This window comes from Porites lutea, chromosome 4 (assembly GCF_958299795.1).
Source record: "Porites lutea chromosome 4, jaPorLute2.1, whole genome shotgun sequence".
NCBI classification, from domain to species: Eukaryota; Metazoa; Cnidaria; class Anthozoa; order Scleractinia; family Poritidae; genus Porites; species Porites lutea.
In genome coordinates, this window is record NC_133204.1 from 16,384,893 (window position 1) to 16,398,280 (window position 13,388).

Here is a 13,388-nt window from a genome sequence, read left to right on the forward strand (position 1 = left end):
GAACGCGCCAACTCACTAAACGCGAATATCAATGCAGACCGCAAATGGTGGGTTAATACTCATCAGTACATACTCCAAAATCATGACGTTGACACATTATGATTCATACACAAATTTATTCTCTACAAAGGAAAGAAAGAGTCGAATTGACTGTCAATACTGATTAGGGTTAAGCACTGATCAATACTGATTATGGTAAAGCCCTGAGAATAGCGCTTAGGGTTAAGTACTGACTCTAAAAACGGTTAGCTTCTATTTAGGGTTAAGGTTGATGCTATATACTTGCAACTCAAACCACTTCTTCCCAAGAAGTCCTTGGTAGTCTAGTGGTTTGGGTGGTCAGGAGCCTATCACCGTGAAAATCACCCCACGCGAAAAAGGGAGACGCGTGAGGTGATTTTCACGCGCGTTTCGCGTTTCGCTACCATCCCTGAGGAAAAAGGGGGACTACACGTAGTCTACCACGGGATTGGCCGCCACCTTTCTTGTGTTTCACAACAGTACTCTGCATCTAAAAACAATATACGTAAATATCATAAGTTCACAAGTAGTTTTTGAACTTTTGTTCTCGTGCCATTCCGAAATTTTTTCCCCAAACTATTAATTGTACAGACCTAGACTTTCACGAACATTTCATCAAGCAGAAATTTCATGTAGGAAAAGGGAAATGTCTTGTAAAAGCCACTGAGAGGGAAATGTCAGTTTGGAGCATAGAGATGAGTGCTAACCGGAAAGGTGAGGCGAGGAATCATTCGCGCACCTCCTTACACCCAAATCTTCGGATGTAAGTGGAGAGGATGTAAAACCAAAAAGTTTCTCCTTGTATATTATTCAACTTTTTGTCGCTTTCCATTCACTGTCAGTGTACTTGATAGTGATTGGTTACAACATGAGATCATTATATGTTCTATAGTTCATTTGGCTTTTGACCCTAATACAAACAATTGGTAACATAGTGGCTTGGATGTTACTAGAAAACAGCAAGCGAAAGGAGAATGACCCCTCTCAGGCTCACCTCGCTTGTCACTCGAAATAGAGAGTTAGTCTGCTGGCTGAAGGGTGCTCGAATTTCCCTTTTCCTTTTGCTAGCGTTTGACTAAAATAAATATTTACATGAATTTTTTCTATTCATGAGTTTTCATTAATAACCAGTTTGTTATTAATATTAATTATTAAACAGGTTTGGAGTTTTAAAAACGTTGTCATCTTAAACCATGGGAAGCAACAAGCAGTTCAAAGCCATTCAAAATGATGTCTGCGCATATGTCGTATTTGTTATGCTGCCTACTGTATTTTCTATGGCATAGTATAAAATAGTTACGCAACGCTTTCTAAAGGCTCGTGTGCATACCGAGAAAACAGAAGAGACTCCTGGGATATTCCATGGTATACCACTCAAAAGCGTTCCATAACTAATATGTACATATGTAAGCTCAGTTCAGTTCTTTTAACGTTCAGCAGCTTAGAGTGTTAACAATAATCAGTGCTTAAAAAAAGAGTTAATCCTGGAGTTATTCAATTTCCGCACTGTGCTAGTTGAAAACATAAATACAGTGTTTGTTTTTATCTGTAACAAACAAATGTCCAGTATTAGACACGGCACAACCAACAAGATGACTATTATGATCAAAACAACTCCCGGCTACCTTAGAGACATATTTTCCTTCTAGTGTGAATAGTTTCAGTCTCCTGCTCCCCGCATCACAAACGATCAAACGGTTAAACTTGTCAATAGCGAGACCAGTAGGACACCTTAACTGCCCGTTACCAGATCGCTCGCTGCCAATATCATAAAGATACTCCCCTGTGTTGTTAAATACCATGACACGGACAGCGTGACAGTAAGAAACAAAGAATTCTTCTGGTGATAAAGAACACACCATGGTCTCTCGTCACAACCAGGAGCACTGAACGACTGAAGTAAATTTTTCCCATCAGGGCTGAGAACTTTAATTGTTTTGTCGTCCCAGTCACATGTGATTATGCGACCCTCACACCCAATAGATATGTACCACGGTATCTTTGCATGTTCATCGCTGATGTATCGGATAAACCGACCATCTTCAGTATACAAAGATAATTTATTGAAGTCACCAGGGCTACGGACAAGGAGGTCACCAGACTCGGTAAAAGCTACCGAAGTAGAAACAATATCCCGTGCAATCTCTCTCAGGAAATTTCCATCAAAGCTAAACATCTGAATTCTCTTATTTTCATAATCAGTAACAGCAAGTGTTCTCCTCTTATCGCCTACAGAAATACCCCAAGGCTTCTTAAACTGTCCTTGCTCTTTTCGTTTTGATCCAAACTGAAATCCAAATTGATACTGATGCGAACTGATCACCTGTACAAGCCAGGGACTACCAGTCAGCGGCTGTCCATTAACTTGGATCTCTACCCCATGTTGTCCAACACACTGTGGTGTGTATGTCACTGTGTACTTGCCGTCTTTGGTGTCTTTTATCTCTGTTTCCAGTTGATCATCTGTTGGAGTTATAATGTTGACTTTTACTTGATCATCTTCATGATAACACTGCTTTCCACCTGAATCTCTAGTTACAATGATGAAATTTGCCACCGTTTTTTCTCTTACAAGTTCTTGATTGTCCACTTCCGCTAAGGAAAGTAAGGGATCTGTATTACTAACCACAATTCGATCAAAACCCGGATTCAGTTGATTTTTGATAATTTAATTCACGTGGGGTGGTTTATAAATGTCAGGCTTTGTTACATTCAAAAGTTCTTCACAGCGTCCAACAATGATCTGATTTGTTTGAAGAATCTCAGCACTGACGTTTCTTTCCAGAGCACTTTCACTTCGTTCAAGGCAACTTTTTAGTTGAGTAAGAATGAACTCAAAATTTTCGATTTGCGTTGCGTGATGTTTTTGTTGCACCTCATAAATTTCAGCAAATTTGGCTTTCATGACCCTCTCATGTTCCCGCAATTCATGGATACGTTCCTCCACGGCATCTGTCATCTTCTTTTCCGCCGACAAAATCTCATTTTTAGTTTTGTCCATTAGCTCGGTTTGTTTCCTTATTTTGTTCTCGTAAATAACAGTTTCCGTTTTCACTTTCTCTACAGCGTCCTTCATTTGCATTTTCTGTACTCGTGAGGCATTCTGAGTGTCTGTTATGGTGTGTCGATTATGGCTTACTATACAGCATTTCTGGCAAATAAGAACTTTGCATTCTTCACAATAAAATTCCAAGGGCTGATTTTCGTGGTATTGCTGTGAACACATGGCGGGTCTGTGGATCAGCTCTTGAACATCTTGCACATTTAATTTGTCTATCACAACATTGCGATGACCTCTTGTGGTCTTCAGTCGCTGATGAGCTTCAAAACAAACAGTGCAGAGGAATATTTGGCAGACGAAACAGTAAGAGGAAGCGGTGTTGTTCTCATCACAACTGCTGCATTTCTGGGCCTGTGCGCCGCCATCTTTTAGAGCGAGAACATCTACCAGTCGGTTGAGATGATAAGATGTGGGAAGGTTCTTGAACGAGTCTCCTTCAGGAATTTGAAAAGATGTCTGACAAACCGGACATTTGATCGTCGCTTGTAGTTGTCTTCTTGCAAAAATTGCGTGTTTGTCAAGGCACTCGAGGCAGAATGAGTGAATACATGGCAAAGTCTTGGGATTGTTCACTGTATCCAAACACAGTGGGCATTCAGTTTCTTTCTTAAGATTGGCGAAAATCTGTTGAACATCCATAATGTATTTAAACAAGAAGCCGCTTACAGCAGCATTCAGTCTCGCTTGTTTGAAGATTAGATCAAGAAATGAGGAGGCGATTAATTCTACACGAAACGAAACAGAATAACCGCTAAATGTTTTTTACTTCCTACTTTATCGACGTCGATACTTTTTACTTGTTTCTGAATTGACTTAGTACGCGTGTTAGCGACGACCGTAAATACGTCTGCGGTCGCAGGCTATACGCGTTTAGTAAAATCCAACTAGTGGTCTATTATCAATGCTGCGTTCTGATTGGTTGAGTTACTACTAGGCTTTTAATAGCGGAGCTCCACCCGCGCGCGAAGCGCGCGCGTGGACGGAGCCCCATAGCTAAGGAAATGTGGTAATATACCCATCCGAGAAAATTTGGCAATCACGTGACCAATGTTTACTCTCACACTTTCTAGCTAGTTTGGGAGCCCAAGAGAAAACTAATTGCACATCAATGTTGTGGTCAACTGACAGCTGTCAAAACAGGATATCCGCTGACCAGTTTCACCTGACCGTACCTCGGGCTCAAATGTCGACCCATCGAGGTCGAGTACTTTTTTCAAGTTGTCCGCTGACAAATTACCAGTTTCAAATGATCGCGGGCTCAAGTCTATTTTTTCCAATGGTTCATATGAAATATGTTGTGTTTATGTCACTATGGCCCCTCACTGTCAAGATTTTGATTTCAAACTGACCTCGGACGCGAAAACTCAGCCAGCCTTTTAAAAAGCAGGCGGAGAAGACCTTTCTTACCATGGTCACGCGTTGGTGACGCTCTACGTCCAATTTTTGTACTCTGGTTGGTCAAAATTTGACAGGTGAGTTTATGCAGCGTGTTGAAAGTTGTTTACTTTGACAGCTGAAGCTGACAGAGTTTTATGTCAACTTGTGATGTTTTTAACTGTCTTTTTCCACTGGATGTACAAAATGAAATACAGCTACTATCAAGAGTCTTCTGTTATCCATGGCTGGTTTGTTTATTGGGTTTTTGGTTGAGAAATGCGTCGCTTGTCAAAATTGGGTATTCCGATTTCGGATGGCACCGTTTTCGTTTTTCACCTTGCTTAATGCGTAAGAGGGTTTAAAATTCTCAAGCAACTGTGGCCTTCCTTGATATCTTTCAGGAAGTGAATCTCGAATGGTAAGCCTGAGTAATTATTGCATTTGATGTTTGTTTTTGTAATATCTAATTTCATGAAGTCGAGCACAGTTTATGCGGCAAGTTTTTGCACGTTTGTAAGATTTGAGTCAATGATCTGACCTAGTATGAGGTTTGATCTAAGCTTACAGAACTTTAAAAGGCCTTCAGATATATTTTCTCACGGCAAATAGAAAGAAAACGTTCCGAAGAATATTTAGTTATGAATTTGGCTGTAGAAAGAAAACTTTGAGCGATTTTCTTGCTTCGAGGAGTTCATTTTTAAAAAAGGCAAACACCGGGAGTCCGGCTGCAAGTAAGACAAAATAAACTTAAGCTTAAGCTTTAAGCTTAAAGACTCAGGATTTTTAGAGACTTTTTAATACTTGTCTTCGTGAATGAAAATTGTTGTCTCTGTAAATGTTTCACCGAATTATATTTCTTTTCTTGATTGTTAGTAGTCTCTCTTGCAATTTTAATCGCTTGTCCGCGGCGTTTGTTTTCATCGTTCATGAACATCGCTTGAAGGAGTACTTAAAAATGTCGCGCGTATCAAACGCTTTATAAGATTACACATCGTTATAACTGAAACCATTAAATAACAAAAAAATAGTGATAATAAATTCGGGATTATGTTGAAGCGTATCTCTGTTAAAGTTCATTCAAACACTCGACCACACACTGACAGCTCGCACTAGAAATGAGAACCGGCTGGCCGTATGGGTGATTTTGAAAATTTTTTGAACGATTTCGCTAAAAGCCCACGATTGATCGTCCTAAACATTGACTGAGTGCAATTTGTCTTGAAAAATTGTGAGATACCGTATTCTGTCCGAGGTCTGTATGATAAATAGTACTGTTTCACCTCAGATGTGATGTATAAAAAGTATAAAAGGTTGGTTTACACACCCTCAGATTTGTTGGCAAGAATTTGTAAAGTAAACCTGTCGAACGCAAAAAAATTCGGCCTGATTTGTTTTCCAAGAATTTGTTTTCGAGGCCTAATCTACTGTGATAAAGAGCCATTATGGCTCTTGAATGTGATCGAAAATGTTTGCTGTTTTTTGGGTGTACATATATTTAGGCTATCAACTCGATGTAAGATGTTTCACTCTAAAATAACTTATCCTTTCCCTCAAAAGTCACATGAATGTTCCCTTAAGTTAACTGATTTATGGATTACAAATTTATTGTTTGATTTAAAATATAGATTTATTAATGGGAGCTCCGCTTTTAGCCCTGGCTAAATCTATATATTAGCGAAATGCGCCGGCTTTGAAAACCAAAAATAATGGCGGCTAAATCGCGTTTTGCTAGCTAAAGCAACTAGTTGGATTTTACTAAAGCAATTATCCCTCTCGTACTCATGGCCTCTGAGTCAATAGCCCATGAGGCCTTCAGAGTCCATGCGGGCTCGCGGAATAATTGTTAAGTATAACTACACGAGAATTCAAAGGCCTCGATTCAGAGAAATAACATCATTGCCAGATAACGAAAGAGTGATTTACATGGCACGTCTTTTCAATCATCGCCCAAAATATATCGCATGCTCATCCCAAGACTTATTTGCATACAGTGAAAGCTTACAACACCCGACTATCGCAATTTTGCTAATTCAGATTCTGAATTATTTTCGACCATTCAGTAATGTTCACTTGCTCCAAAGTAAAGAAGGCTTTCAAGCGATAGAATTCGTAAACCGACACGTTTCCGAAAAGCTCTAGCTAAATTTAATCTTTCGTAAGCTTTCTTCGCAAAATATGCGTGGCTTCCATCACGTAACTATTCTTAGGTCCCAGTTTCCACGGTGTCCGCAAGGAACGCCTGGCACAATGACCCCCCATTTCTGACCCAAAAATGACAAAAATGCCCGGGAGGTACTTTCAGAAAAATTGGGTGGGGATGTGCGGCACGCTTCCTGAAACCCTTACCCTATTTCAGACCAAAATCTGTGATTTGCCCTACCCTATTTCAGACCTGATCAAAAATTTGATACCCTATTTCAGACCTGAAACCCTGGAGCCCGGCGCGTGACCGGAGCACTTGACAAGCTGTTACAGCACGTACACCGTAAACATTAAAAGGGAAATGGTCTTATCGCCAAATGATGAAGAAGTAGCTAATTCTTCTAAAAAACAAACCCAATTCAAGACTAGAGAGCACAAACCATACCCTATTTCAGACCAAAACGGCTGAAAAAAACATACCCTTTGGCGCCGCACAAACCCATATGGCCTATATAAGGGACTTCCCCCCGGGGCGAAAAACACGTTGCAGATTATGAGTCTCGCTGCTTACGCAAGCGAGACTAATGATGGCTTATGGGTGATATCATGTGACTTGGGTGCTGCTTGCGTAGCAGAGTGAAGCAGAGAGTGACCAGTTATGAATAAAAATGAGGCGGAACCGAAATGGATGAGAGAAGCAACAAGAGGGAATTAACAGGGAAATGGGGTCCATAAGTTAACCGAGGGCAGGCAGAAAAATAAACTAATGAGTATAGGAAGTGTAATGAGTCGAAATTCAATCACCAGTCTAGACAGCACAGGTATCCCAAGCTCCTGTTGTGAAATGTTTTGAAAACAGTTATGGCGAAAATAGAGCCCCGGGGGGGGGGGGGTACTCGGGATTTCAAATGACGAGGATGATCGAATGGAGCCAAAAGTCAAGACCCAAAAAAGTCACTAGGGCTTCCAGCAAAACCCAAAAAAATCCCTGCACCAAAAATGCAGACTATTGTATAACACGTGCGATGTCAAGCGACACCATAGTTAGCTATTACACAACAGCAAAACACGTTTGTTTGTACTTTAATCGCAGAACTACGCAGCCAGGGCACTACCGATTCTTTTTAATACCCCCAAAAAATCCCTACTCAAATCAAGCTACCCAAAAAAATACTTGCCAAATTTTCGTACCCAAAAAAATCCTGGAATGGAAAATTTAAAACCCAAAAAAATCCTTCGATCATCCCCGTCACTTGAAATCCCGAGTACCCCCCCCCCCCCCCCCCCCTGGGAATAAAGCGTGCGCATCAAACACCCCAGAGCAAGAAAAAACTCCACCAAGAAAAAAACACGTTGCCAAATTTTCCCCACCAACCGCCATTTAACTGCAGATGTCCCTAATTGCATTTGGTATACGCGTGGAGCCAAAGACTTAAGAGAACTCTTCAGGAGTCCATACTCGGAGTAAGCCGCTTTCATGCGCTCGTGTCACTGATCAGGGTATGTTTAGAAATTTTATGGCGCGAAATTAGAATATGGGCAACGACCCACAAATCAGGTAACAAGACCTACATACCCCAGTGAAAATAGTTTCTATTTTTCATAACCTTATCTTCGAATGAGCACATAGACGGAGCGGAGTTTCCATTTTTTTATTTTCGTGAGAAAAGAAAGCGCAAAGTTTTGAACGAGAGCAACTCATCACCAAGCCACTTTTCCGGGGTTTCTCTCCTACTCAACCTCTCTCTCTCTCTCTCTCTCTCTCTCTCTCTCTCTCTCTCTCTCTCTCTCTCTCTCTCTCACTGCGGGGAAAGAGTAGTAGAAAACGCTTGGAAACGAGGATTGCAAGGTAACAAAAGGAATTGCGCTTGAATTGTGGTTGGTTAAAAAGGGGATCATTATTTCTTGGGTCGCTCTGGTTTTCTTTTAACAGACAAAAAGAGGGGGGAGATACAAAATAGGGAGGAGGGAGAAATCGGGGCGAAAATATTGGGAGGAGGGAGAAAATGAAATGTTGTGTGAGTAGGGAGATATCGATGAGACAGTAATTTTAACGCTTTTTTTTAACTTGCGTGATGACAAGGGATGGGAGAATGGGGAATTTGACGTACACGGCGATCCCCTTGGGTGTCCTTTGACTCCCTTGGTCGGACTTAACTGAGAAAGCATGGAATCAAACTTGACACGTCTCAGGTTATCAGGTTTAAAAATTGGCGACGGGCAACACACGACTCATGTACTAGCCTCCCCCGCAGACGTTCTTAGAGGTCCGACTGGGGCAGAAACGCGTGTCGAACCCCTAAGAACGTCTGTGGGGGAGGCTACTCATGCACTTTGTCGTAAACTGACCTTCAGAGCTTCGCTCTTACTAATAGGTCCTCAACAGATTTCCCTTGCGATATGATATGAGGGGAGTCTCCTTAAAGATTTCTATTTGCGGTTGTTAGTTTTGCATAAGGTGCAACTTCCCATTAGTATTTTCGTTAGGCTAAGTTAAGCTGGATGGTATTGTGTAATAATAGTTTTTCTTTTTTACGGGCGTACTTGTTTCTCTATTGAGAGGCTGTTTTCCTGTCGTCCAATTTACCTCAGACAGGTAATTACTCACAATAGCGGCAAGATAGCCTCTTTGTATCAGGCGATTTTCGAAGTTTTTGGATATTTTTATCAAAAGTGGTTTGAGAGGAAGAGGTCTTTAGAAGCCGGAGCGCTTCTCCGTTAATGAAGCCTTTCTTCACACCTGGTGGGTGACACGAGTAGAAGTTCGTGTACTGAAAAGTTTCTGTTCGTTCGTAATGTGTTTGCAAAACCAACGGCTATCTTTGTTCCTATTGCTGGTCCATGGATATATAGGTACTGGAAACGAGTTTTCTGTTAATATAAGTTAGAGTATTTCTCTTAAATACTTGGTATGTATAGGGGCTTTTTCCCCGAGGGGTACTCCCTCATATAAGCTATAGAAGTATCAGCGGCCCAAAGGTAGGGTTTTTGCCTAGGGGCGGGAGGGGAGTTAATTCGGATTTCAAGTGACAGGGATGATCGAATGGAGCCAAAAATCACTACCCAAAAAAATCCCTAGGGCTTCCAACAAACCCCCTCAAAAAAATCCCTGGACCAAAAATTAGCCCCAAAGAAATCCCATGCCGAATCTCTGAGCCTTAATCGCAGAGCTAGGCGGCCGGGATTTAGTGTGGGCACTATCACGATTCTTCAGATTGTTCTGATTAGCCAAAACAATCCCTACTTAAATCAAGCCACCCAAAAAAATTCTACTACCCAAAAATTTTACTACCCAAAAAGATCTTGGAATCGAAAATTTCAAACCCCCCGAAATCCTGTGATCATCCCTTTCACTTGAAATCCGGAGTACCCCCCCCCCCCCCCCCATGGGGTTTTTGGGGCGTTTTGGTCTGAAAAAAGGTATAGACTTTGCCTATCGGGTATAGTTTTCGAGGGAACTACCGTAGAATATAAACGTATCTATTATTTCAGTTCCAAATGACTAAGAAAGAAAGAAAAATATGCAAATTTGAAATGGATTTTAACAAATCCTTTTTGTTGCTGTTCTAATCTAAGTAATGCTGACATTTTTTCTTAGAGGCCAGGTCTGAAAACTGGCATGAAAAACGTCATTTTTTGGTCTGAAATAAGGTCAGAATTTGGAGAACAGGGCGGCACACCCCCATCAAGAATTTCCAGGAGTTCCCCCCCAGCGATTTTCTTTGTTGGTTTTCACATGACGTCACTAAAATTCAAAGTATAAAACTATCGATCCTACCGAGATTTTACTTTCACGATGCATAAGAGCAACTGAAAACTAATTTTCACACAAATTTTCACTTCAAAAGGGTTCTTTGTTTTGTGATAGAGTACGCTTGAATTTCTAAGCTTTTGCGTGACTCGGCATTTACATGACGGCCAAGAGAGCTGCCATGTACGTTGAAAAAAAGACTTATTTCTAGGACGTTTGCTATCTAAACAGTTCATGCATTAGAAAAAGTATTACTTTAATTTGTATGGGTTCCTCGAAGAAGAAATTCAAGCATTTGTAGCAAAACTCGGAAAAAGATGCTTCTGCTGGTTTCTGTCCGCCATGTTGGTGCTCATTCGGATGAGCTCCAGCACGGCGTGTCCATACAAATCTCTATAATTTTGGGTACAACATTTCTTCGGATATCTCGTATACGAAATATTCCTCTGATCTGAATCTTAGCCAGGGTCTTTGCATATTTACCTCCTGTCATTTTCCAGATTCTAGACTTTATCTATTGAACGGTTTTGATTTTTATTTTGATCTATTTTGAATGGCTTGACACTGAAAACCAGCAATAAAAGTCTTCGTATGCGTGACATAGGGTGGTTACGCAATCTTCGTGCGGTATGTTGGTGTAGAGGAGAAGCTCTGAAGGGCAGAAAACTTCCTTTACGACTAAGTGCAGGAGTCGTGTGTCGCCCGCCGCCAATTTTTAAACCAAGTTTAGGGAGGAGGGAGAAATTGGCTGAAAAAGCAGTCCTGTACCTCCCCCCTCCAAAAATAATTGGTGACATGGTGGCTTGAATGTTACTAAAACATTGCAAGTCCGATTGACCACCTCTCTACAAAGGATACCTTTCCGCAACTGCTAAAAGCTTGTTTACCAGCGGTAGCCGTATTTAGTTGTATCTTCTAGGCTTTCTAACCTGCAGGAGTGTGAAGCGATAACTTATGTGCGGGGCCGTATAACCCTCCCTCCTGCACTAATTTACTTGCTCCTTGTTATCACTTTAGCAGTCACTAGCGATCGCTTCCCTCACTCGACGAAGCCTGTTCCAGGCTCTCAGTTAGTAGAGATAGCTTGTAAGGTAAAAGGCACGCTAAAAGGGAAAAGGTGATGGTGTCTTATTTTCGTGTTCGCGCTTTCTCAATTTTGCGCACGCGACTACCTTGGAGACTGGAACAGGCTACACTTGACGTTGCAATCACAACCAAGTCAAAGTGAGTTCTTTAAATTATCATGTTTCCTAAATAGATGAATATGGAAGAACGGCACTTTGTTTATCTCTCGATCCTGACTCTCTGTAGGTTGCAGAAGCCAATGATAACCACAGTAACGAGGATCCTCGTCGCCAGGGCTTTTCCATACCCTGGGGACGAGGCTGGTTGACAAGAAAACTTTCTCAGGTTACGTGTAACCTAATTAAGACGAGTCAGCCTAATATCCCACCAACCTTAATCACAATCTCTACTCTCCAATACCCCCTATCCTTTAAAAGCTTGTTTAAGGTGACTTCAACGGCAAACGTTAGGCCCACGACCAAGCTGGCAAGCGAGGCGAGTCGCGACAAAACGCGAAAATACGCGCGAGAGCGGGCTGGGAAGAAGCGGGAGGTGTGTCTTCTTTCGCGTGCCGCTTGCGCCATATGAACAGCTTTCTCGCAGGTTAAGCTGCCTCTTGCGCCCTTCGTCAAGATGGGAAATAACTGAGAGTTCTGCCAAATACGTCCACAATACCGTTTAAATATCTCATTAACAAAACTAATTCAAATAAGTTGTCGTGAGCTGTTACCTTTCGCATAAGTAACAGGACTTGTCCAAGTGTACAGTATAGCCTAATTCGGCCGTTTTTTGTGCTGGAATATACATTTTACTCTTTGACAACGTTTCACTCTATTTATTGTCGCGTTTGTTTTGATCAAATTAAAATAGTCTCACCTGTTCCAAACATTCTAAACATTAAAGTTCCCATGATGTTTATCGAACTCATTTTGTAACCTTAAACTCGTAAAGAAAAGTGGTTAATCATATTTTTCTTTAACAGTTACTAAAAAGTAATCACATTAAGTACCACCATTTAAAGTAACATTTTCGCGCACAACCACACCCTGCAATAGACCCCCCTCTCAGAGGGAGGCTTCATGTTATTTCGTATCAAACGAGATCGTTTTTGTACTGGCAGGCAACTTCTGTTATCTTTTTTTCTTTGCTTATGTAACTTGTTGCTTGTTTTATTTCTTCGTTTCCGTCGCCTTCGTGGTTACTCGAGCTAACTAGGTACGTTTCCAGGCAAAACAGTTTTTGATATGCGATACTTTTTTCAAAAACCGACAATTTCATGGAAAAAAAGCGACAAAACTTATGTCAGGGACCCATAGAGAGGCCCATTTAGAGGCTCTTATATCCACTTGAAAAACCAAGATGGCGTTTATAATTAAATTCGACAGATTCAGTTCCGTAAATTTTGTGCCAATTGTGCATGCACATCACCGTGACACGCTCCGTTAAAACACGATTTCATGAGCTATTTCAACCCAAATTTTTGTTACGCCCGGCCTTAATGGCTTAAAGGCAGCTGCGCCATAGGTTGTACTTGTTTCTAGCGCGAGAATCTCAGTTGCTAGCTGAAAATCCTAGCAAGAGGAACTTCCATGGAAAGTGCTTTCGCCAGGAAGATCCTAGTACTAGCGACGAACCAATCAAAACCAGCGGCGGGTCGTTCAGTGGGTAATCACGGCAAGTGAACAGCTCAGACGGGCATGAATGGTGCAAAATTTGATTATGATGCCAGGGTCTAGACCAAATTTTTTTGCTTAATTATCTAAAGCACTGTTTATTTGTTTCCGTTTTTGTTGTTTACAGGCCTTTCCAGAGTATCTGATCACTTACAAGATTGTTCAACCCTCAAGCGTCAAGACGTCTCCATGGTGAAACTTGAGAGTTGATTTTCAGTCATAATGACAGAAACGATATGAGATGGATGGCAAGAAATTATTCAACATTCCCAGGAGCCTATCAGCTGTCAGGCTCCTG

The 13,388-nt window shown here is 41.3% G+C and overlaps 1 protein-coding gene across 1 annotated transcript; it reads right to left on the minus strand.

Moving 5' to 3' along the window:
• Positions 1-1,753: 1,753 nt before the first annotated feature.
• Positions 1,754-3,721, minus strand: LOC140934293 (E3 ubiquitin-protein ligase TRIM71-like). Its single transcript, XM_073383945.1, has 2 exons — positions 2,749-3,721; positions 1,754-2,616 (listed from the first exon to the last, which is right to left on the minus strand). Exons 1-2 carry the CDS (start codon positions 3,719-3,721, stop codon positions 1,754-1,756), a joined length of 1,836 nt encoding a protein of 611 aa, XP_073240046.1.
• Positions 3,722-13,388: the final 9,667 nt, after the last annotated feature.

Coding starts and splice junctions, on each gene's coding strand:
- LOC140934293 (XM_073383945.1), bottom strand. CDS start 3,721: ATGGATGTTCAACAGATTTTCGCCAATCTTAAGAAAGAAACTGAATGC. Junction 2,617..2,748: donor TCAGATCATTGTTGGACGCT/GTGAAGAACTTT, acceptor TACTTTCCTTAG/CGGAAGTGGACAATCAAGAA.